Raw genomic sequence first — 26,816 nt, 5'->3', positions numbered from 1 at the left:
CAAATAGCTGAACGCTTTTGCCTTAAGATAATAGCATCAGATAATAGTTGTGTCTTAAATAGAATTCTTCCAACTCAACATAATATTTCATTTAATAGCTTGGGCCCATATTTAAATAGATCTCAATTATTATTGGGTAATATCCCAGAATTACTTCGTACCATAATTCACTTAAAGTCTATTACTGTAAATATGTACAAAGACTCTTTATGGCCATTTTACAGACATGGCTATAATATTCATTTTAATAGTATTATTGTAAATAAACAAAATTTTAATAGTCAGGCTGAGCTACTGCAATTTTTAGATACTAATAACTTGTATTCTCTGTATACTGATGGGTCTAAGTCAGCAGATAGAGTAACATCAGCATTTTATGATCCTCAAAATAAATCTACCAAATGTTTTAAGTTGGACAGTAAATGTAGCATTTTTACAGCTGAAAGCTATGCCATTTATCAAGCTCTTTTGTATGTTAAAAATATTGTATTTGAAAACTTTATTATTTTCTCAGATTCCTTAAGTGTTTTAACTGCATTAAAAAATAATTGTTCTAAATATTCTGTAAATTATTTAGTAATTAATATTAAGAATGTAATTAACGATTTGTACAACACTGGTAAAACTATTGAGTTTGTATGGGTACCATCTCATAGAGGATCCACTGGAAATGAGATAGTTGACCAAGCAACCAGAAATGAACACAATGAAGATCACTCCACAGACCTAAAGATTCCTTTTACTGACTACCACTCTCAACTGAAGCACAAAATGAAATTACTGTGGCATGATTATTGGAAAGAGACGAGCAAAGAAAAGGGAAGATGGTATGCTGATATCCAAGGAAGCCCGCCCGCCCAACCTTGGTACCACCGCAATAAAACAGCTGATTGTCGGAAATTCATTACCACCATAAATAGAATGAGATTTGGCCATTGCCAGACCCGGACTCACCTGAAGAGATTAAACTTAGTTCAAGATTCGAAATGCACTTTTTGTGAAGAAGATAACGCTGATTTAAATCACGATATTTAACTGTCAAAGTTTTGGTGTTCACAGACTGATACTCGTGACTGAACTACAAAGTGTTTGTGATGATGATGAAGTACCTACACGCCTCCAAGATCTTTTGGCTGACCAGAAGTTTTATGCACCGCTATATAAATACATCATAAATACAATAAACAAACTGTGAAGTGAAGTGAACTAACAAGTGTTGGCTCAAAAGGACACGTATCCAGGGCCGTTAAACCTAATATTAAAAAAAAAAAAAAATTGTTGTCTATGTTTTAAAAATATAAAATTAACAACAAACGATTTTTTCGGGTGTGGTTATCTTGTTGGAATAAAATGTATTTCTTGTGTAAAAAGCTTTATTAAGAACTTATTAACCGCAACCCTTCAATACTTATCTTTTAACTATAGTAGTAAAATGAATCTCCCCTATTTTTCCACACTTTTAGCTCTACTTGTCGGTGAGTAATGTTTTCTTGCGTTAACTGCCATTTCTTCGGCATTTTCGGCATTTTACCCTTGTATTCTTGCTTTAAACACTAAAACACTATATTCAAGTTCCACATTCTATGTAACTGTGATTTAAAATGAATATTTTGGACCATTTCAGCTCATGCAAGCTGTAGTTACTTGGATGCCGTGGGCAACAGCGTAACGGAACCCTCAGTGGAGGGGCAGGATGTCCTCTCGTGGTGCACCAAGTCGGTCCTAGAACAGCAGAAATGCGAGAAGCTGGCTGCAGCAGTGCTACTTGACAAGGGACTGTTTGGCCGGGACTTTATTGAGATAAAGTGCAAACAGGTGAGCTGTTTATTTGCTTACTTGCTTACTGTCACTTATCGATTGCCTAATTCTGGTAACATACGTGATGCTGTTTGTTTGTTGTTGTCACAGTAAGAAGAAGAATAGTGATAAATCATTGTAGTTGTTATGTGTTGTTGATGGTTTATTGATACCACAATATTTAGGCAAAAATTATGTTTAAGAATTTAAACAGAAATAGCCAAAATAAACTGTAGTATTTACAGTTAACAGTTATGTTCAGTATTTACTAATGAACCACAAGAAGTCTTACTTTTTTTTAGTGAAAATTCTTTAAAAATAAATTGAACTTTTACAGGCATTTGACACAGAAGAGTGCATGACCTGGGTGGACCGCGGCGAGGCATCCCTCGTGGCACTTGACGCTGGGGATGTGTATGTCGCCGGGCGGTTCCACTCACTGGTGCCTATTGTGCAGGAGGTGAGAAATTTATTTGGGTGTCCTCTGTTTTGGCTGTTAAAAATATTGATTAATTTGAGTTATTTTAACCACTTCTTTCATTAAGATGGATGGATGTTCATTATATCTTTGGTATCACTGGTCTGCAATACTTCTTATTTTGTCTACCATTACCTTATCATTACTTTATATTTGCACAACTATAAATCTATGAATCAACCCCACACAGCATGCTAAGTTTCACAAGTTCAGCTACCTGTTGCCCAGCTAAAACCAACTTTAAAACCATGTACATTATCTTACAGTTGTATGGACGCGGTGAGTCCTACCAATACTCAGTGGCAGTCATCAACAAGGGTGGTCTACCTCAAGTTCAGGGCAGCTTGCATGCACTCCGTGGGGTGCGAGCCTGCTTCCCCGGCGTCGGGGCGCTGGCCGGATGGGTCATGCCGATACATGTAGTAAGTAAATTGTAATTTTTAGCTAATAAGCGTTTACTGCTTGATACATGCCTCTCACAGGGTACGGCACTAGACTGTCCTCAAGCATTCTGATCCATGGTTAGTGAAAAACCTGAAGATTATGGCAATGACTACCTGACTACCCCCTACTGAGGATGTGGGTGTATTAAATTCAGATCTAACAAGAAATCTAAGCTCTTTTCAAATTTAAAGTGTTTGATGGAAATTAAGTAAGCACCCTGGATTTTCCAGATATATTTTCAATTGCACTATTGTAGTAGCCTTAAATAACCTGTTAAAAAGGCTTATCATAAGGTAGAGTAAGTTAAAATATTTAATTGGTTTTGGACCTTAATTTTTGCTTTCATATACCTAGTTCAAAATATAATGGAAATAATATATTTCCCAGAGCCTTATAAAGCGTTAACTATCAAATCCTACTACATCATCCCTCTCCCTCCCCCAGTTGATGCAAGAAGGCGGTCTGAAGGTGACGGACTGCAACAACCACGTCAAGTCCGCCATCAGCTACTTCGGCGACTCGTGCGCGCCCAACTCGCTCAAGGACATGTACAACCCTATTGGGGACAACTCTGACCAGTAAGTTTAACTTAGGGGTGTTTATTTGTGTTTGGTGTAATGTCCAAACGTAAAGAAACAATGTCATAATGGCGGACGCACTCATGCTATTTCGCGGAATCAACACGTCAAGTCCGCCATCAGCTACTTCGGCGACTCCTGCGCGCCCAACTCGCTCAAGGACATGTACAACCCTATTGGGGATAATTCTGACCAGTAAGTCTCGTTTAGGGGTGTTATAAGTTTGGTGTAATGTACAGGCGTAAAGAAACAATGTGATAGTGGCGGACGGACTTGTGATATTTCGCTCTATTCGCGTGTCTGTCAACAAAAGTGGTAAGTAAGTCATAAGTCATTTATTCATAATATTACGATTACATGTCAAAATTTAAATACATAATAATACAATAATAATTTATAATTACCAATAATTAATTTCCTTTAGTAGATGTCACAATATAATTATAAGATTATAAAGATTATAATTTTTATACAATGTGTAAATAAGTTAATAAAATTAATTTAAACTAAATAAAAGATTAACTAGGTAGTTACAACATTCACTTGATAAATTCGTCAAATCTATAGAACGCTTGCTCGACAAGCCAGCGTTTTAGTGCGGTCTCGAACTGATCATGGCTCGGTGCTTCCGTGATGGCAATAGGCAGCTTATTGTACACCGCGGGTCCCATGACATGGGTGAGCTTCCCAGACTTGGCCATATATGGGTATAGTATAGATAACCGAAAGAGGTTAAATCAACTTGTCACCAACACTTTTTAGGTATATTTTTTAAGTGGAAATAAATGCTTTATTCATAAAAGCTTTCATTTGTCCCAACGGATTAGTGTCCTAAGGTTGCTTTAAGGATCTCTGTATAGAAAAAACACACAGTCCAACACACAGACCACGCATCCACAACCACATGCGTTTATACAATTCCAAAGGTCCATAAATACCTGTAGGTATAAAAAGCTACCCCCAAACTCATCCCCCCCTTTCTCCCCAGACTATGCCGCCTCTGCGCAGGCGGCGCGGGCATTCGCTGCACTCTCCAAGACCCTTACGCGGGCTACGAGGGCGCGCTGCGCTGCCTCGTCGCCAACGCGTCCGGGGAGATCGCCTTCGTGAAGGACACCACCATACAGCACGCGCTGCTGTCTAGGAGGATACTGGGTGAGGAATAACGTTTTTAGAGATGGTTCCTATAAAATTCTGAAATGAATAGCAGAGTAATTGTAGTGATTGTTATACGGCAGAAGTACCTTTAATAAACAGGGAGTCGTCAATCTAGAACCCTGTAAGATCGGCTATGTTATAGACACAACCATAGCAAGAACTGCTATCTAAGAATTGTTCATGCAAGTCTTTTTCAGAAAGTAAACTATAGGTTTGAAAATTGTTAACAATCCAAAAAGTAACTTTGAGAAGCCTTAATTTTCTCCTGGCTATTTCCAGAAATACCTCATCTTCTACTAGTAGCACCTCCAAACATTTCCCCATACTAATACTCTTCTCTCTTCACCCCAGGTGGTATAACAGAAGACCACTTCGAGCTGCTCTGCCGCGACGGCTCCCGGCGCCCCGTCAACCAGTGGGAGGGCTGCAACTGGGGCCGCGTGCCGGCCGACGCGCTGGTCACCAGCAGCGCCGCGTCCCTCAGACAACGGGAGAGGTATTGTCACTCTCAAGGGTCGATTACACCTGACGAGTACAGTGGCGAGTCAGTATCCTCGTCCGAGGAAACTGACTCGCCACTGTAATCGTTAGGTGTAATCGACCCTTCACTACTGTGCAATATTGGTCACATGTCACTCAGTGGGAGAGCGGCAAAAATGAATATTAGGTGCTATTAATTGTCATCTTAGTAAGGATTAGGCCACATTGTATAAGTTACATCATCATTGAGACTCGGGAACTACTATACAATACCGATGCTTGAATATTTTCATGTGCCATATATTATTTCCGTATTTGAACTTTCTCCCTAATATGTACTAATGCTAAACTAATTTATTCTCAGATACCAGAACATTCTAAAGAAACTGATCACGCTCTACGGAGAGCCGAACTCTCTGAACAAGAACTCGAACCGGACGTCCGATTACCAGAGCCGGTTGTACGATCAATACGGCAACGTGCAGTCGACGACGGAGTTCAACCGGTTTGCGTACGATCCGTTCAAACGGAATGATATACAGCAGAGTGGTTACAACAGGCAGGAGTATGAGGTTGATATGAATGGGTATGTTGGATTAATATTGATATCTTTGTCTTTTTTGTACTGAATTTATGTGCCATACACAAACAATAGGCAACTAAACTTTATGTGCCGCTTTTGAAAAGGTGAAGCGAATCTCTCTCAAACGTTTATATTTTTCTATTGAACATAATTACAAGAAATATTATTGTGGGTAGTAAATCACAGCCTATCTATCGAGAGATTGTTGGCTATTGGTCTTACCACAAACTTCATAACCAAACTAGACACTCGTAAAACAAAGTTTTAGCGCTGAAATGCCAAACAGGATTTTAACTTTTGCGGCAATAAAACAACTAAACATCTGGAATAGTTTACAGTTTCATCCCATTTATAAGGCAATTAGTATCTTATTATTATTATGTTTCAGAGTAAGCACAGCGGCGCCATTCAAGATGCGAGTGGACGGGAACGGGAAGCCGATAGAGTTGCCCTTCAAACTGTTCGAGTCCAACGGGACTACCGACCTTTTGCTGCAGGTAATCCTAATCCTAACTAATATTATAAATGCGAAAGTAACTGTGTCTGTCTGTCTGTCTGTCTGTCTGTCTGTCTGTTACTCTTTCACGCCAAAACTACTGAACGGATTGGAATGAAATTTCGTATACATACGGTCTAGACCCTGGGAAAGAACATAGGCTACGGCTATTTTTATCCCGGAATTCCCACGGGAAAACTTTTTAAGGCGAAGCGAAGCGCGCGGGAACAGCTATAATTATATAGTTTGTTTTTGATTATCATCAATGGTGGCAGATGCCACCATTTGGCCACTAATAAGACCACGCTTGTCGTGAGTACCCCTATATTCTCCTGGCCCTGTAGCACGGCACGCTATTAAGACGTGACAAAAGTTCTCCGTCGCGCTTGCTCTTGAGGCTGCGCGATGCGAGTGAGCGCGATGCAAAACTCTTGTCACGTCTTAAATGCGCCCCGTACTAGCCGAGGATCAGAAGATCCTCATAAAATATACGACATAAAATGTTGACTAGTAATCCACTCCGCTCCTCTCGGTCTATTGCATTACCCACAATAACTTTCTCCGCAACACTCAAAGCTACTGAAAGATAATCTATTCGCATTAAGTTCACCTATGTTCGAAAAACTTATAACATAATTATATTCAACAGGACGCCACAATAAACTTCCGCATACTCAAAGAAGATGAGCAATCCGCCAAGCACATCCTCAACAACCAGTACGTGGGCAACCAAGCAGAGCGAGCGGTCACCGGCATCCGAGACTGCCCCGTGAAGCGAGCCGTGCTGTGTGTGACTAGCGACCCGGAGATGGACAAGTGTATTAAAATGAGGGTACGTTGGATGTTTTGAGGTTATTTTTAGAGAAATTGTGGTAGGTGATCGATAGATATACATATATAATCAGTGAAATCAGGCGGTTCTAACGGTGAATAGCACTTGTTTTTGGAAAAAATATCCGTTATGACATTATGCCTATGAAACCATAACAAAACGCGTTTATAACATCATGGCGGCGATGCTACGTATACAGTACGTGGGCAACCAGGCGGAACGAGCGGTGACGGGCATCCGATACTGCCCCGTGAAGCGAGCCGTGCTGTGTGTGACCAGTGACCCCGAGATGGACAAGTGTATTAAAATGAGGGTAGGTTGGAATTTTTGAGAAATAAAGCTAGATTATCGATAACTATACAGTTAGAATCAGTGAAATCAGGCGGTTCTAACGATATACGCCACGTGTTTTTGTCAAAAAATGCGCTTATAACATCATGGCGGTGATGCTACGTATACAGTACGTGGGCAACCAGGCAGAACGAGCGGTGACCGGCATCCGAGACTGCCCCGTGAAGCGAGCCGTGTTATGTGTCACTAGCGACCCGGAGATGGACAAGTGTATTAAAATGAGGGTAGGTTGATATTTTAAGGTTAAAATGAGGGTATGTTGGATATTTTAAGGCTATTTTTCTACCACCAGGCTTCGTGCCATGAGTCCGTTGTCGAAGACCATAAACCCGATAATGCATGATCCATCAATCACTGCGTCGTATTGATCGCTTATGGACAGTGACATTTATGTACCACAGGGACAGATCGCGTTAAAAGCGACCTACCTCACCTCGACACATATTCACAAGTAAAACGTGTCAATGATAATCGATCTGGCCCTGTAGCACAGGGCGCTAATGAGACGTGACAAAAGTTCTCCGTCGCGCTCACTCTTGAGGCTGCGCGATGTGAGTGACGGCGATGCAAAACTTTTGTCACGTCTTAAATGCGCCCCTTACTAGCCCTTCTGCAATACTTAACTCAACAACTCTTCTCCCACAGGTGGCGCTAAAAGCGGCGTACCTCTCCCCAACCCTGGTCTGCTGGCGCGGCCACTCGGCGCGGCACTGCGCGCGCGCCATCGCGGACGGCGCGAGCGACTTCGCGCTGCTGGACCCCGCCGACATGCTGCACGCCGCCGCCGCGCACCGCCTCGCGCCCTTCATGCAGGAGGTAGCTTCTAGAATATTCTAGATGCATGTTCTTAAGGCTCCCACACACAATGCCGGCGGTATACAATGCATAGTCGCTCGGCATTACCGGTATGTGTATAGTAGGCTTTAGAGCCCTGCTTTCACTAGGATGCCATGGCGATGTTACATAGTCGCCAAGTGAGGTAGGTACCATATATTTCAATACTAACTGCTTAGATACCGCCGCCATGGCGTCCTAGTGAAACAGGGCTCTTAAGCCTACTACACAAGTACAAGTACAGGGCTGTCCTGATGTGGAATATTTAAGAGTTGCGTGTTTGTTTTGTTTGAAGAACACCGTTTTGTAGCACGACTTCACGATATATCAACAGTATTCAAGACAATTACTCACTAGTGATGACTTAGGTATTTAGAAATAACACCATATGAAACATACTATTCAAACCATCCCCTCCTTCCCAGGTATACTCAAGCGGCGATAACTGGTACTACGCCGTCGCGGTCGCCAAAGAGCAAGACCCGGACACAGACGTGACATACCTGCGAGGCAAGCGCTCCTGCCACACGGGCATCGGCCACGCGGCCGGCTGGCTCTACCCGCTCGCTTACATGATCTCTAACGGATGGATCAGGTGAGCCGAGTGACGTATGTGTGTATATACGACGTGACATACCTGCGAGGCAAGCGGTCCTGCCACACGGGCATCGGCCACGCGGCCGGCTGGCTCTACCCGCTCGCTTACATGATCTCTAACGGATGGATCAGGTAGTAATAAATACAGTGCATTTCATTTGGAAAAGCTTCTATGTACCTACCTATGAAGCGTTCACCTTGTTATAAGATGCTCTCAGATATTGGTCCATGGCGTACGTACATATTTACATTGTTCACACAAACACATAACGAGTACAACACGCATGAATAGTGTTTTAAATACGGGCTGTTATCTATTCCCCGATGTAATCTAAATACCTATGTGTTGAACATTATTCTCAGGACACAAGTACCATAGTCTAATATCTATTCGATATACGAATTGCCTCGTCTATGATGTGCACATTTGAAATATACTCTGCGAATACATTATTGTTAATAAATCTTTAATAATCTTTTCAATCCTCGACCTTTAGACCAAGTTCCAATAACAACAGGTTATGGGCCCAGTCCTATTTGTATTTTGTAAAAGTTTCAGGTAAAAATAACAAAATTCCAATTCACACTAATTTGCAAACAAACTACATTTTCATGTCTAAACCGTCCATTTCCCTTACAGATCGTACGGCTGCGACGGAGCCCACGCGGCCTCTCAATACTTCAGCAAGTCGTGCGCCCCCGGCGCGCTCAGCAGCGAATATGTCGACTCCAATAGCGTGCCTCACGAGAACCTGTGCCATCTGTGTCATGGAGCCTCCTTCAGGTATACAGGGTGTTTTTTTTTTTTTAATCATTTATTTATCCCAATTACATGTTTTTACTTAATTCTATCTAGCCACTATCGGAAACCACTAGGTTTATCTGTAGCAGCGAGTGTTACTGGCAGAAAGTTACTAATTACTTAACTAATTTAAACGAAACAGAGTTACATTACCTACTTAAGTATCTAACAATTAACTTATCTATTACAGTTCCTAGATGTCTTATTTTTAACAAGAAAATCTTTTATCTTACCTTTATACTTATGAATATTGCTATTTATATATAGATTCTGAAGGTCGTTAGGAAGTTCGTTGACAATATCCGGCAAAAAATACATCCATATCCTAGTTCCATAAGTGTTATTATATCTAGGCAATGTATATGTCGCAGGCATTTGGTTTAATCTCCTGTTTGATTGAACCGCTAGCCCGTTCATTGGATGACGCTATTCAGTTGTATGACTAGGCCGAACGTTGATTGTACAAGCGTCACAAAACGTCCAACTAGTTAGCGGACTTAAAATCAGTCAGGTGGTGAATAAAACAAATATGGCGTCTAACAGCGAACAGCTGACTCAAAAAGCACTTGTATTATTATTTTTTGCAAATAAATTAGCTTTAAAGTGCGTTATTTATGTTAAAATAGTGTGACAACATGGATTTACCTATTATTACACCGCCGGCGGATAGTTTCAAAGAAAAAAATGTGCTGGAACTGGATAATTATGAACAACAATATCAAGGTACGTTTATTGTTATTGTTTAGTTAATTTGTGAGATGAGAGCTTTGTAACATAGTCTTTTTTTTGACTCTTGTCTGGTCATGTTCATCCTAACCAGACATTACAAAGTTGCTATACTATATCCCATTTAACGACTTCGCTGAATAACGTTCAGTCAAGACGTTGGACGTTACAGTCAACCACTTGACGAGTTGTTCTTTAGTCATTCAACTGAGTAGCGTCATCCAATGAACGGGCTAGCGGTTCAATCAAACAGGAGATTAAACCAGATGCCTGCGACATATACATGGGCATATAACTTAGCTTACGTAGTCTAGTAGGACGTTCCTTTTTTTTCAGAAATGTTTTATTACAGTCTTCCTCGATAAGCGTTTGTAATTTTAGTTTGTCGTATATATCTAAGACTTTACAATAATGGAATAGGTTAATTTTGTTTTTCTTATATTCTAACATGATTTTATTAGGAACAATTACTTTAAAAGTGTTAAAAGGGGCATAGGAAGCCGAAAGGGAGTGACAAATTTCACGAATTTCTATAAGCTGGAGAACAAAAAGCTATTCAGAATAACTAACTGTAGTCACCCTCTTTTAGCTAACTATACCCCTTTTCATCGACAGATAGAGTGAAACAGGGTACTTTTTATACCAAGAATCCCACGAGATATTGTGAAGTGAACAGCTAGTTGAATAATATAAGTTTATAATCAGATCCAACCTACCTATCCAAGGACCTTGGAGTGACGCTAAGCCGTTTTATTTTTCTACCTGCCGCTCAGATGCCGTAATTCATTTTATATGAAAATGTACCTATCCGTTGCAGAGACACTTACTCTTTTCCATTACAAATAAAGACTTTACGAGGGCGATACCGAAATGATCGGGAATAGAAAAAAGTACAAAGATATCATAATATTATTTACTTTTATTGTTTTTCAAAGTAGTCTCCGTGACATTCAATGCACTTTTTCATTCGATTAAACCAATCATTGAAACAGTAATTCCAGTCTGAAGTGGATACTGTCAAAACAGCTGATTTGTAAGCTTCGACCGCCTCTTCTGGGCCGCTAAACCGTTGACCACGTAGCATATCTTTAATTCTTGGGAATGTAAAATAATCATTGGGGCTCAGATCAGGGCTATACGGAGGATGGTCCATCAACTCCACGTTTTCCATATTTAAAAACGTTCTTGTTTTACGAGCGGTATGAGAGCTTGCATTATCGTGGTGAAGGATTATACGACGATTCGGGTTAGTTTTACGAAGTTCTCTTACGACTTCCGGCAAACAAACTGTTGTGTACCAATCAGCAGTAACCGTCCTTTGTTCTTGTAATGGAATCGTAGCCACATGGCCAGTTTTCGATACAAACGAAGCGACCATTTTTTTCGACACGCTGCGTGAGCGAATAACTTTTGTTGGCTTGACCTCACCTTCGAAGACCCAAACTGCCGATTGATGTTTTCTTTCGGGCTCATATGAATAAATCCACGATTCATCACCAGAGACGATATTGTAGACAGCATTTGAACTGCCTCCATTGAACCGTTGCAGAGCAGATCGACACCAATTAACACGAGCCGACTTTTGTTCCTCGGTCAAACGGTGGGGCACCCAGCGCGAAACTAACTTCTTGACACCCAGTTCTTCATGTAAAATGGTTTGAATGGCTGTCATACCAATGCTGAGAGAAGCCCGTGCAGTACCTATGTATCTATCAACATATATTAGCTGTATACCATGTATAACCCGTGTATAACCATAGTGTAAGCATGTATCTTTGTATGTTACTCAACCCATATTTAGTCAGTCATTAAACATCTCTTGACTCTAGCGGTCCTCTTTTATTTACTAGTCCAACCATATTCCATGGCGACCTTGCCATGCCGTATTTGGTTCGCGGGATAGACATAGACATTCTCAAAAAGTATCGCGCTCGTGTGTGAATAAAATGTTTAAATAATTATATAAATATTACGTGAAAATGGGCAATACTAAATCTACAACACCCGCCCCTCCGCGTCAGGACATTTTGTCACAAATTGGATATTCCAATACTATTACGAATGTGGAACACCCCTTGAAGGAAAATATGACATTATTGTCTTGGACTGTTATGGCTATATTAATTATGCTAGCGCTGTATGCAGTCTACAAAATAATAATCAAGCTGGAGAGGTGCTTGAACCAGCGAGTAGAAGCGATTGCTGATCGACGTCTGGAAGCCCGGTACCGAGGGCGCGAGGAAGCAGCCCGTCGGGTCTCTTCAAGTGTTTGAGTGTTTAAAAAAAAATATACTTACATAATAGTGCTCGTAATATAAATGAATAGTGAAGCGAAACGGTGTTAATAAGTGCGCGTTTACCTCCGCGAACTCGATACTCCCGAACGTAAATGGAATTGTTGCGCATTCCTGACTGATGAACTTTATCACGGTATGATTTTATGGACAATTAATAATAATTAAGGGTATGATTTAATCAAATTGTTTATTTGCATTTATTCCTTATAATATAATTTTACCTATAATGATAAATATAACAGTATAACAATTTAGAATGTGTGATGGAAAATACTTTAAATGAATACTATAATACTCTTGTGCAGATTAGAAAATATTTAATAAAAAAGGGTAAATCAAGGTACAGTTGTAAAACTACCACAGTTAAATTAGAACAGGCTAATGAAATTGTTAATGAGTGTGAGGATATTATTTTAAATATTTCTGATGAAGAAAAGGGTTTATTTTATGAGTGTACTCAGTTATATAGTAAAATAAGGTCGGTTTATACGGAAATAACTAGTTTGTGTGTTTTGCCTTCTAGTTCTGATTTTTGTTCAGCCACAATGGAGTTTGATTTAAAGTCCGCATGCAGCTTGATCCCGGTGATGGACGGCGAGGAGGCCACTTCCAAGAAAATGATCGATGCTGTCGAGATGTACGCCGGTATGCTGAATGAAACTGGTAAGTCACTTTTGATAACATTTGTACTGAAAAGCAGACTGTCCGAAAACGCAAAATTACGTATTTTGACTCAGTATACTTCAGTTTCGGAATTAATAAAAGATTTAAAAAAGCATTTGTTGGTGAAAAAATCATTTACAGCCATCCAAACACGTTTACAGCAGGCGACGCAAGGATCAAGGACGATCGACCAATACGGTAGTTATATTGAAAAATTATTCACAGACCTAACCATATCGCAATCCGACGACAATCCCGAGGCTTATGGGATCCTCAAGCCGCTTAACGAAAAAACGGCTATTAAGAGGTTTTCAGACGGCCTGCGTAGTTCACGCTTAAGTACAATCATAGCCGCCAGGAACTACAGCTCACTATCGGAGGCGATCCAGGCTGCCAAGGACGAGGAGACCATGTCAACGAGTTCCTCGGAAGTGCTACAGTTTTCAGCAACATACAACAGAGGTAGGTCTAATAATTTTATACCGCAGCGACGTGGATATTCGAATTATAACCGTACACGGGATGCGGCCGAGCAGAATTCTAACGATTTTAGCCGAAACTTTAATAATTACAATCGGAATTACAACGGTCGCGGACGCTTTACGTCATCAGCAGCTGGGCCGCAGCGAGGAAACATGCAGAGAGGCCACTCATCATTTCGCGGAAATTATCGCAACCAAAGAAATGTATTCACGGCGCAAGAACAACAAGAACATAGTAGCGATGCCACTACTACAAATGAAAATGAAAGCATAAATAATCAGTTTTTTCGAGACTAACCACGCTATTCTATCTTTTGACGGGTTATCCAGTTTTGTCCCTTTACGATTAAATAATAAAAAATATTTTTGGCTCATTGATACGGGGGCATCATTATCGGTAATAAGAAAAGAAGTATTGCCACATTCCATTCCCATATATAGAGATGACACTGTCGTCAACGGTATAGGAGGCCAGATTCACTCGATAGGACATGTTTATTTAAGATTGGTTACTAATGAAAATGATACGTTTGCTCACAAGTTTCATGTTTTTAATAACTTGCCATTAAAGGCAGATGGAATTCTCGGTCTAGATTTCTTGGCTAAGTACGAATCGAAAATTAATCTTAAACAAAATACTTTATTTTTGAACAGTAACGGAAAAGAATGTTTATTAGGTATTTGTGAAAAACCAAAATCTTATTCTGATGACGTTTTAGTCCTACCTGCAAGATCCGAATCAATTCATCATATTTATTTAGAAAATGATTTGAAAGAAGATGGTGTAGTATGTGCGAAAGAGTTGAGAAAGGATGTGTTTCTAGCAGGATCAATAGTAAAGCCGCGTTGGGGAAAAATTTCTGTGAAAATACTGAATTTAAGTGAAAATGATATTAGTATACCCGTGTTTACACCTGAAATTCATCTACTATCTGAGTATGAAATCTGTAAATTTAACAAATGTAAACGAAACATGGACAGAGCTAAACAACTTTTAAATAACCTAAAATTAAATCATTTGAATGCCGAAGAACAAAAATCATTACAGTCAATATGCGTTAAATATTGTGATATATTTTTTCTTGATGGAGACAAGTTATCAACAACAAATATTAGTGAACAAGCTATAGTTTTAAAACCAAACACCAGTCCAGTGTATGTAAAACCATATCGGTTACCAGAATCTCAAAAAAGAGAAATTAATAAACAGATAAATAAAATGCTTGAAGATGATATCATAGAAGAATCACAAAGTGACTGGTCCAGTCCTATTTTATTAGTACCTAAAAAAACAGCTTCTGGTGAAGAACAAAAATGGCGTCTTGTAGTGGATTTTAGAAAATTGAATGAAAATGTGGAGGATGATAAGTTTCCACTACCAAACATAACTGAGATACTGGACTCTCTTTCGGGTTCAGTCTACTTTTCCCACCTAGATTTGCAACAAGGTTATTATCAAGATTCCCTAGCTTCAGATAGTCGTAAGTGCACTGCGTTTACAACTAGCACTGGTCAATATCAAATGAAACGTTTACCAATGGGTCTCAAGACAAGTCCTAGTTCTTTCAGTCGTGTAATGTCAATAGCAATGTCGGGTTTAACATTTAAAAAATGTTTTGTGTATCTGGACGATTTGATAGTTTTTGGAAGAAATTTAGAAATGCATAACAAAAATTTGATAGATGTGTTCGAAAGACTACGAAAAACCAACTTAAAATTAAATCCCGAAAAATGACAGTTCTTAAAAAAGGAAATACTTTATCTCGGTCATGTAGTTTCTGCTAATGGAGTAGCACCAGATCCAACCAAAATCAGTACTTTACAAAATTATCCAGTCCCAACCACCGCTGAAGAAGTGAAGAGATTTGTTGCATTCTGTAACTATTATAGAAAATTTGTCCCTTCTTTTGCAGATATAACAAGCCCTTTGAATAAGTTGTGTAGGAAAAATGAACAATTTATTTGGACTAAAGATTGCGATGATGCATTTCAAAATTTAAAAACACTCTTAACTACCCCACCTGTTCTTCAATTTCCTGATTTTTCAGAAAATAACGAGTTTGTTATCCAAACAGATGCGTCAGGCACTGCAATTGGAGCTGTATTATGTAATAAAGATTTAAGGCCTATTGCATATGCCAGTAGACCATTAAATAAAGCAGAAAGAAACTACCCCACTATTCAAAAAGAATTAGTTGCTATTGTGTGGGCAGTAAAGTATTTTAGGCCGTATGTTTATGGTAGATTCTTCACAATAATGACAGACCATAGACCGTTGGTGTACCTTTTTGGAATGAAAGATCCATCCAGCCGGTTATTAAAATTCAGATTATTGCTTGAGGAGTATGATTTTAAAATTATTTATATAAAAGGTAAAGATAATGTAGCTGCCGATGCATTATCTAGAATTTGTGTAACATCTGATGAATTGAAGAGTATGAATGATATGATTATGAATGTTATGACTAGGGCACAAAAGAAGAGAATGGAAGGAAAAGATAAAGATGATGAATTGCAGATCCAAAATGATCTTACTACATCTAGCAACGATTGGCCTAATCAACCAAAAGTTGTGGATATATTGAGAAAACCTTGTGACTCAGTAGAAGTAGTATTAATGACTGGAAAAGAAATATATGCATTAAATAAACAAAATATGATAACAAAGAAAGATGAATATTTAAATTATATTGAAAGTAAAGGAATAATTAGTGTCAATCTTGATTTCAAAGCACAAATGTCGCGAGCCGAGTTTGTGAAGAAATTAAGTTTAATGTGTGAAGATATTGGTATAAAAGAGATATGTATAGTAAAAGATGTTGAAAATGTAAACTTTATTAGAGAAATATGTGAAGAAGTAAATTCAATTAAGAATTGGTCCGGACCACGAATATGCATAATAAGAGGTATAAAGAAAATTATCGACGAGAACGAAAAGAAATTTATTATTAACGACTTCCATTTACTGCCTACCAGTGGCCACGCAGGTATGCGCAGGATGGTAAACAATATAAAGAGACGATATTACTGGCCAGGTATCGAAAAGGACGTCCAAGAATTTATACAAAAATGTACGAAATGTCAAAAAATGAAACATTCTCGTTATATTAAAGAACCGATGCAAATAACAACAACAGCCACATCGGCTTTCGATAAGATATTCTTAGATTTAGTTGGACCTTTAGATAGAGATGACGAAGGAAATTGCTACATTCTTACAGTACAGTGTGAGTTGACCAAATTTATACAGGCATTCCCCATTCAAAATAAAGAAACAGTAACTGTAGCCAAAGAGTTTGTTCAAAATTTTATTTTAAAATTCGGTATTCCCAGGGTTATAGCAACAGATAGAGGCTCGGAGTTCATTTCAGCAACAATGGAACAGGTTTGTAAATTATTAGAAATAGAGAAATTATGTTCCACAGCTTACCATCACCAGTCTATTGGGGCTCTTGAAAATACACACAAACACTTGGGTGCATTTTTAAGAATCCAATGTGACTCTCATCCCGGCACTTGGAGTTACTGGTTACCCTTTTGGACATTTAGTTTTAATAGTACAGTACACACAGAAACTAAATATACTCCGTATGAACTAGTTTTTGGCAAACAATGTAACATTCCTTGTAGAATTAATAATGAAATAGACCCTTTGTATAACATAGATAGTTATCCCTTACAGCTTAAGTATAGATTACAGGTAGCTCTTAAAGATGCTCGAAATAATTTGATTATAAGCAAACAGAAAAGAAAAGAAATGTATGATAAATCTGCTAACCCCGTAATATATGCTAAAGACGATTTGGTTTTGTTAAAGAATGAAACAGGGCGTAAATTAGATCCTTTGTTTGATGGTCCCTATACTGTACTTGAAGATGTAGGTTGTAATGTGAAAGTAATCAAGGATGGAAAGGTTCAGTTAGTTCATAAAAATAGGACTAAGCCATATGTAACTATCAAATAATCAATGTTAATCAATATTATAATAATATCTTGTATGCTATAAAAATAATGAAAAATGTATTTTTATTATTTTTTTATGTACCCCCGGAGGTGCAGTACCTATGTATCTATCAACATATATTAGCTGTATACCATGTATAACCCGTGTATAACCATAGTGTAAGCATGTATCTTTGTATGTTACTCAACCCATATTTAGTCAGTCATTAAACATCTCTTGACTCTAGCGGTCCTCTTTTATTTACTAGTCCAACCATATTCCACCCGAATCTGCTCGTATGTCACATGTCTATCTTCTTTTATTAACTGGCGTACAGCATCGATGTTATCTTGTGTTACCGCTGTTTTTTGCCGACCAGTAGAAGGGACTGTGGTAAGAGAGGAACGTCCACGGCGAAACTCAGAATACCAACGATATATAGTCGTTTTACTTGGTGCTTCAAGTTTATAAATAGAAACAAGGTCGGCGAGACATTGTTCTTGAGATAAACCTCGACGAAAGTTGTGAAAAATTATTGCACGGAAATGTTCCCGCGTAAGCTCCATTTTTTACACCGACTTGTCAAATTCAAATGGTCAATACTCTTTTATTTTTTACTTTTTTTAAAATTCGAAAATGGAATTATGTTTGAAAAAACACTACATTTGATACACCAAAAAGGTTTCACTCTAATTTATTCCTAAGTATTCTATTCCCGATCTTTTCGGTGTAGCCCTCGTAATCATATCCTTTCCCCCCACAGACGCTGCCGCCGCGACGCATCCGAACCCTACTACGGGCACCTGGGCGCGGTCCGCTGTATGGTGGAGGGCGGCGGCGACGTGGCCTTCGTCAGACACACCGCCCCGGCCGAGGCTTCGGGCGGGCGGCGAAGAGAGTGGTGGGCGCGGGACTTACTACCGGACGATCTACAGCTACTCTGTGCCGATGGTAATGAGAGCTTTTTAATGGCTAGCTTATAGTGCCATCTGTTGGTTGCTATCGGTACTTCGTTGTTAAGATAGGTCGCTGAATAAAAGTGGTTATAGTGCGACGTGGCCTTAGTAAGACACACCGCCCCCGCCGAGGCTTCGGGCGGGCGAAGACGGGAGCGGTGGGCGAGGGACCTGCTGCCTGATGACTTGCAGCTGCTGTGTGCTGATGGTAAGCTAGCTTATAGTGCCATCTGTTGGTTGTGATTAGTACTTCGTGGTTACCATAGGTCGTTATATAAGAGTGGTTATAGTGCGACGTGGCCTTCGTGAGACACACCGCCCCGGCCGAGGCTTCGGGCGGGCGGCGAAGAGAGTGGTGGGCGCGGGACCTGCTGCCTGATGACTTGCAGTTGCTGTGTGCCGACGGTAATAATGATGGATATAATAGCTAGCTTATAGTGCCATCTGTTGGTTGCTAAAGATACTTCGTGGTTAGAATAGGTCGCTAAATAATAGTGGTTATAGTGCGACGTGGCCTTCGTGAGACACACCGCCCCCGCCGAGGCTTCGGGCGGGCGGCGGAGAGAGTGGTGGGCCAGGGACCTGCTGCCTGATGACTTGCAGTTGCTGTGTGCTGATGGTAATAAGAACAGAGTTATTATGGGTCAATATCGGAATTAGACAGTAGAACCAGCACGGCTAGTATGGCCATAATAAGACAACATGTGAAGTGACTGTTTAAATTGAGTCACTTTTTGATATCAGTCTTAAATGTTAGCATAGGGTGTACATGGGACTCGTTTTAGTTGTGTGATTGGATATAAGCCACAGTGACACTGAAACTTTTCTGCTCTGTGGAAATATGTATTTCATTCGTACTTTTTTTTTGAAAATCCCTCATTTGTGGCTCTTGTTTGTATTGTCTATGGTTTTTTGACAATTTAAATGTCACCAAACGTCAAATGACAATGGGCAGATTGGGACCACCCTCCAATAGCATTAAGACTAACATCGTTGGATAGGTCTTGTCAATAGGAATAACTTTTGCTATGACAGCTTTGTTGTCACAGTTGTCCGTTCAGAGATATTTGACTTATAAGTTCCGATACTCGTCAGTTCATCTTACTGCTATTGGAGGCTGGACCACCCTCCAATAGCATTAAGATTAAGACTAACATCGTTGAATAGGTCTTGTCAATAGGAATAACTTTTGCTTTGACAGCTTTGTTGTCACAGTTGTCCGTTCAGAGATATTTGACTTATAAGTTCCGATACTCGTCAGTTCATCTTACTGCTATTGGAGGCTGGACTACCCTCCAATAGCATTAAGACTAACATCGTTGGATAGGTCTTGTCAATAGGAATAACTTTTGCTTTGACAGCTTTGTTGTCACAGTTGTCCGTTCAGAGATATTTGACTTATAAGTTCCGATACTCATCAGTTCATCTTACTGCTATTGGAGGCTGGACCACCCTCCAATAGCAGTAAGACTAATGTCATTGGATAGGTATTGTCAATAGGAATAACCTTTGCTTTGACAGCTTTGTTGTCACAGCTGTCCGTTCAGAGATATTTGACTTATAAGTTCCAATAATAATGGGGTTAAATAAATATTTTCTTGGGAAATAATACACGGTGATTATTTAATTATTTATTATTATAATTACACTATCTACACTATCAGACGAGATCTGGGCATATTGGATGACAATAACTGACGATAAAAAACAAAAAGGGCAGCGGTGGAGGTGTATTCTGCCCGTAACTTAACTTAGAATACTATGTCAGTTTCGGGAACAAAGCTACTGTTTTTAAGGCAGAAGCTGCAGGCCTATTTGACGGAGCTACACAAATAAAAGACACAAAAAAATCCAATATATGCTTCTACACAGACAGCATGCCTATTCTATGTGCCTTAGGAAGAACTGGAAATTGTAAAAAACCGGCCAAGTGCGAGTCGGGCTCGCGCACAAAGGGTTCCGTAGTAAGCACAATAACTTAACCAAAATTACAGTTAAATCAACCTATCTCAAAAACTATAAGAGATACTTTGATCAAACCAAAAATCGTTGAAAGAGTTAATTAGCATGCATCACCTCTATTTTTTTTAGAATTTTATACCCCGTAGTTATAAAAATAGAGGGGGGGGACATACTTTTTACGACTTTGAGAGCTGATATCTCAAAAACCGTTCACTTTAAGAAAAATGTTTTTTAGAAAACTTTATATCATTTTAAAAGACCTTTCCATTGATACCCCACACGGGTATGTACATCGAAAAAAAAAATTTCATCCCTCAGTTACATGTATGGGGGGCCCCACCCCCAATTCTTTTTTTTACTATTTAGTGTCATATTTTTGTAGCGGTTCATACAACACATATTCCCATCAAATTTCATCACTGTAGTACTTATAGTTTCCGAGTAAATCGGCTGTGACAGACGGACAGACGGACAGACGGACATGACGAAACTATAAGGGTTCCGTTTTTGCCATTTTGGCTACGGAACCCTAAAAATGCAGGTTAGGTCGTTCGGTCGAAAAAATTACTTCATTAGGATGAGGCCACACGAGCGTAATTTTGTGAGTTGTGCGTGGCAGAAAAGTGTGCGCGGGGACTAGGGGGGCGGGTAAGTTACTCGCTACCCTCGTCCCCGCGCACTCTTCGCACACGCTCGTGTGGCCACACCCTTATAAAAAAATAAGATCACGAAACGAGAAGACACACTCACCTCCAACTCTGCATGTATGAATGCAGCAAGTTGTTGCGCTCTTGGTATATTATCTGTCAGAGTATGTCGCTGATATCTGCCACGATAAAGGCCTCGCCTACACATCACACAGTTGCGGAAATCTTCCATAACTATTATCAAATTGTGATGCAATTCAAAAATACATTGCGGGTTGGCGGTAATTAATAATACAATTGCTTGTTAGCTGCCATTTTCTTAATAAGCGTGACAGGTGAACTGTCACTTCACAAAGAGGTCACCATATACGATGACCACAAACACAACACTCCTCCACCATTAATTATAAAACTACATTTTATCCTATCGGAACTTATATGTCATATATCTCTGAACGGACAACTGTGACAACAAAGCTGTCAAAGTAAAAGTTATTCCTATTGACAAGACCTATCCAACGACGTTAGTCTTACTGCTATTGGAGGGTGGTCCATCCTCCAATAGCAGTAAGATGAACTGACGAGTATCGGAACTTATAAGTCAAATATCTCTGAACGGAAAACTGTGACAACAAAGCTGTCAAAGCAAAAGTTATTCCTATTGACAAGACCTATCCAACGACATTAGGCTTACTGCTATTGGAGGGTGGTCCAGCCTCCAATAGCAGTAAGATGAAACTGACGAGTATCGGAACTTATAAGTCAAATATCTCTGAACGGACAACTGTGACAACAAAGCTGTCAAAGCAAAAGTTATTCCTATTGACAAGACCTACCCAACGACGTTAGTCTTACTGCTATTGGAGGGTGGTCCATCCTCCAATAGCAGTAAGATGAACTGACGAGTATCGGAACTTATAAGTCATATATCTCTGAACGGACAACTGTGACAACAAAGCTGTCAAAGCAAAAGTTATTCCTATTGACAAGACCTATCCAACGATGTTAGTCTTATTGCTATTGGAGGGTGCTCCCATATATTTTTGCCCATCCTCTTTTGAAGAAAATTTTCGCTGTTTGGTGCGTTCGAGTGAAATATTTTGGTAATATTACCATTGCATTTTTGCATTGCGCTACCCCATGGACTCATATTGGCTCATTAACTACTTTCTTGAGTTTCTTGGACATCGTCACATGAAATAATATACGACCGAGCTTGCTCCCGACCCGACCAAGCACGATCAGATTCCTTGGGAGTTCTTCGGCAGACGATTTCTATGCACCGGCTCCATGAGACGAAGAACAAAACAGCATGCCACCTGACTGATGACCCACCCACCGTTTACCCGGCCCCAGGAGCTAGAAGGCCTTGAGACAAAAGCTCGGGCAGGATCATGACGGGCGCAACAGAATATCATCTACGATGCTTGTCCCACGGCCTGACTGAATAATATTTATATAATCAATGGAAGGAAAAAACAGTAGGTAAGTGCCAGTACCAGTCACATGTTATTATAATTGGGCACATTCACACAAAACAACTCAAAAAACTTTTCACTTGGCAGTACTTGGTCAACTAGGCCATTCATTGGAAGGAAACCCGTACCCCAGCAGTGAGGACGTGATGGGCTATGATGATGAAGATGACAATAGGAGTCATAATCTTAGTTCATAAGTATAACTAAAATCTAATGAAACATTTTTGTTTGTTACAGAACATTGAAATTGGCTCGTAGGCAAGACGGAAGATGGTCAAAACCGGTCAGAAAATGATGGCCTAGACACGGTTGGAGAACTCTTGTTGGCAGAAACCACCTGAAGATGGTCAGATGACATCAGCAACCTTGTGGTGATACAATCAACCGGAGCGGCACCGAACTGAAAAAGTTGAATAACTTGGCATACATACTATGAGACCTATTTGATGACTGATATAGGCCAAGTTCAGACTGATTATTGTGATAGTTGATAACTAAGAATACCTAATATGCTTTTATGGTGTGTGAAATAGTATACTTTTTATAATTTATTAATTAAAAGTTTAATAAATGTTTTACTTACCTAAAGAAAATATTATATTTTTATAACCATTTAATTTAGTTGTACATGCTAGCATATCCACTTATTTTTTTATAGTTAGTGTGTTGTTGATAAATAATAAAGCCTGACTAGGGTTTGTCGCTGTGGAGAAAGGATTAGCATCAGTCGCTGACTGCCCGGTGTGCCGGACTTATTAAATGTACAGTTTATATTATGATTTACATTTCTTGAACTCCACATTTAACATTCAAACTATTCAATTAGCCACTTCATTTTAGTTAGTGTGTTGTTGATAAATAATAAAGCCTGACTAGGGTTTGTCGCTGTGGTGAAAGGACAACCAGTCATCATAGCATCAGTCGCTGACTGCCCGGTGTGCCGGACATATTCAATGTATATGATTTACATTTCGTGAACTCCACATTTAGCATTCAAACTATTCAATTAGCCACTTCATTACCTACATACTTTGACGTGAATAGGCAAACTTAAAGTATATGGGAGACAACTGAAAATCAGTGGTTTGTTCCTAAGGGCAAACATATGCACTGAGTTGCTTCCAAACAAACTAATGTCTATCTATCTAAGTTCTTAGCACATGTGAGCGACAGGATTTGAATCCACATTTCTTCCGTGAGGGGCGGGCGCTTACCCGTCTGAGCTAACACCGCTACATATAAGTAATATACTTAATGTATAATTTTAGTCAAATAAAAAAGAGGATGTGTGTTTTGACAAATGTTGTTTTTAAAGTATTTTCAACGGGTTATTAGAGTCCCGGATCATCCTTCCTATAAGTATTATAGTAATTTTCCTTTCCTGCATCTCTTCTTGTAGAGCAAGGATGAAATTAACAAAAATTAAACAAATAATTATTTGTGTCACATGTTATCACCACCTTCGAACTTGAGTGATATAATGCTACCTAAACAAATGTCAAACTGAGACATGTGTGGATAAATTGGTACACCCATGTTAGGAAATAAGACAAATCTTCCAATCTCGCTGTCAAAATTGTAACTCACATCTTGTAGTGATTATTTCGTGTTGGCCATGTTAGCGTTTGTGAGGACAACTGGTATCACACAATTTGTTGCAACTAGCTGTCATTTATATCTTGTCACCGCCATACTGTGCTACGCGTGCAGGTGGCCACAAGGCAATCTATAGCTACTTTGTGCTGATGGTAATGAGTGTGATTCTTGTGTGATGTGGCAGCATCAGGTTGTGACACTAATGCATAGAGTACTCAGATATGCACTATGTACTGCATATGCACTATTCAACGTCTTTAACCTTCTACCCCTAAAATCCCTACTGACGTAAACACAACCATAACCTAACCATTTAAACCCTGATTCCAGGCACCCGCGCCAAAATGCACGAGTACAAGACGTGCAATCTCGGCAAAGTCCCGGGCTCCGTGCTGATGGGCCGCCCCAACCACACCGAGCTGGACACCTACTCCAACCTGATGGTCTACACGCAGCAGCTGTACGGGGCGTCCAGGACTGATGATTTTAGGTGAGCGTTTCATAAGCGACAGCAAATATGGGTCCACTGTTTGAAGTAAAATCTCTCCTAACTGGTCAACTTATACCGGCTACCTGGGTGATGGTAGGAGCCTCCCAGAGTGACATATCAACCCGTACCTTGTACATTTACTTCCGGTGCACCTAATTGAAAACGTACCTGGCTGACCAATACTCTCACCACGGTGACGAACCCTAGTCCACCTTATTATTCATAAGTTCATCACCCACGCGATAAGAAGAACCCAATAATAGCCTCTACTTGAAGTCTCGTTTACCAATTTTATCACTCGCATACCAGATACAAGAAAAAGAAAAAAATGGGTTCCCCTCATCTCGCCTAATCTTTACTGCCCGAAACTCGTTTCGCATAACTCGTATGGTCTAAACTTTTTTGGTCGAATCATCGCTTTGCCAAACCTTATGTAGTCTAAGGCTCGTTTCGTCTAAAACTCTTTTGGCACAATCTTGAAACATCTAAGTCTCGTTTGCTCAAATTGATTTTCAAATCGGTAATCTTGTTTCTCCTTGTATTAAGTTATTTAATAATATATTAAGCAGGTAGTACATATACAAATTGTGGAATTCTTTTCTTAAATTCCGAAAATCACGATATAAAATGATCACAATATCGAAAGTCCAAGACCATTATACTTATTACATACGTCATTAAAACTCCATAGGATCGAAATCTATAGATAGGTGCGACGACGATCAAAGCGAGGAGGAGCGTGTTAGGTGCACATATTCGTCAAAAGCAAAGCGGAGCAGGGCGTTTCCCACATAGCGAAAACAATACAAGGCACCACTTTGCGCTATGTAGGTACGGAGACGTTCCGTTAAAGTGAAAGCCAAACGATATTATTACTTTGTATACCTAGCCATTGCATTATTAGGCTATTCAAGATTTGACCAAAGCATTGTTAGGCTAAGTGCCAATTTCTCCATTGTCGGTTATCTAACCGACAGGGATTGATTTTTAAATGAAACGTCATCTCGACAGATGTGTCAAAAGTTAACCACTAATCCCTGGTTATGCTCTAACCGAGAATGGAGAAATTGGCACTAAACAAGATTATACGAAATAACTTTTTACTAAACGAGATTTATTCCATACGATTTTCGGCGAAACGAGACTTTGACCAAACGTTACTTTGCAATACGAGATTAGGCAAATAAATCTTAGGCCAAAAAAGGTAGAACCAACAGATATACTTTTCGACAAAACAAATCAATCAATCTCAAATTCTCACCGTTTCTAAACCCACCAATTCTCCCATTCCAGCTTCAGCATGTTCTACTCGCCGCCGCCCTACTCCGACCTCATATTCAGCGACGCGGCCGTCCGACTCATGCCGCTGCCTCACTCTCAACGCTCGGCCGACATCGTGGCTGGCACCGCCTTGATCAGAGCTGCCAGGATAGTCTCCTGTGACGCCCCACAAGCCTCGTACTATATAGCCTCTGATCCGGACTTCTTGTCTGGAGCGTATAAGACCGGTGTGGTCGGACATTTGATCGCGGTGGCGCTGTTTTGTGTAGCGTTCGTCCGCTAAGCTATAAGTCGTCAGTTTAGATCAGGCAACTTTTAAATTTTATTATTGGCAATGAAGAAGTGGTAGGAGCTAATTAATAATTGACACAAATACCTTGAAAAATTTTGATTGAGTGAAATTTTAATGTGCGTGTGTAATCTTTGGAATACCAGTATTGTTTTAATTTTACATACATATATACATTAAAAATAATTATGATTCTAGATTAGCTCAGTCTGGCAGAGTGTGTACATTATGGATATGTAGTGTGTAAGATGTTGCGTCCAATTAATATTTTGCTTCGATGCAAATAAATAATCATGATGAACTTAAGACATAGAATCTCATAGTAAATCTATCCGTCCAAGGAATGCCTTTATAGAATATGTAAGTATATTTAGTAGAATTAAGATAAATTGACAAATTCTTTTAATATTTTAATTTTCAATGTACCTACCTTAGACTGTATTACTTTTACATATTGTATGTTCTTTTTATACCTTTGTTTTACCCGATCTATTTTATAATTATAATTTAAATACCTACTAAGTTAAGACATGAACATTCAAATAAAACCGTGCCTTAATTTTTAAACAGTATTTT

The 26,816-nt window shown here is 39.5% G+C and overlaps 1 protein-coding gene and 1 long non-coding RNA gene across 3 annotated transcripts; both read left to right on the top strand.

The window, feature by feature from the left end:
• Positions 1 to 1,281: 1,281 nt before the first annotated feature.
• On the top strand, positions 1,282 to 26,803 carry LOC105381991 (melanotransferrin). 2 transcript variants are annotated; one of them, XM_048630543.1, is made up of 17 exons: positions 1,282 to 1,475; positions 1,625 to 1,815; positions 2,135 to 2,257; positions 2,542 to 2,697; positions 3,164 to 3,262; positions 3,458 to 3,492; positions 4,286 to 4,452; positions 4,807 to 4,951; positions 5,300 to 5,521; positions 5,907 to 6,015; positions 6,664 to 6,846; positions 7,843 to 8,013; positions 8,457 to 8,626; positions 9,269 to 9,412; positions 18,305 to 18,492; positions 24,511 to 24,670; positions 25,964 to 26,803. In XM_048630543.1, exons 1-17 carry the CDS (start codon positions 1,433 to 1,435, stop codon positions 26,232 to 26,234), a joined length of 2,577 nt encoding a protein of 858 aa, XP_048486500.1. In that variant the 5' UTR covers positions 1,282 to 1,432; the 3' UTR covers positions 26,235 to 26,803. The 2 variants fall into 2 exon arrangements, with proteins under 2 accessions (XP_048486500.1, XP_048486499.1); XM_048630542.1 differs by lacking the exon at positions 3,458 to 3,492 and having other exon boundaries at positions 1,283 to 1,475; positions 3,164 to 3,297.
• On the top strand, positions 22,169 to 23,172 carry LOC125490664. Its single transcript, XR_007267816.1, has 2 exons — positions 22,169 to 22,591; positions 22,822 to 23,172. It is a non-coding gene; the product is annotated as an uncharacterized LOC125490664 (long non-coding RNA).
• Positions 26,804 to 26,816: the final 13 nt, after the last annotated feature.

This window comes from Plutella xylostella, chromosome 26 (genome assembly GCF_932276165.1).
Source record: "Plutella xylostella chromosome 26, ilPluXylo3.1, whole genome shotgun sequence".
In the NCBI taxonomy this organism is placed as follows: domain Eukaryota; kingdom Metazoa; phylum Arthropoda; class Insecta; order Lepidoptera; family Plutellidae; genus Plutella; species Plutella xylostella.
The sequence above is the reverse complement of the archived record's forward strand: the minus strand, read 5'-3'. Positions and strand labels throughout refer to the sequence as shown.

Coding starts and splice junctions, on each gene's coding strand:
- LOC105381991 (XM_048630543.1), top strand. CDS start 1,433: ATGAATCTCCCCTATTTTTCCACACTTTTAGCTCTACTTGTCG. Junction 3,493..4,285: donor ATTGGGGATAATTCTGACCA/GTAAGTCTCGTT, acceptor CTTTCTCCCCAG/ACTATGCCGCCTCTGCGCAG. Junction 6,847..7,842: donor ACAAGTGTATTAAAATGAGG/GTACGTTGGATG, acceptor CTTCTCCCACAG/GTGGCGCTAAAAGCGGCGTA.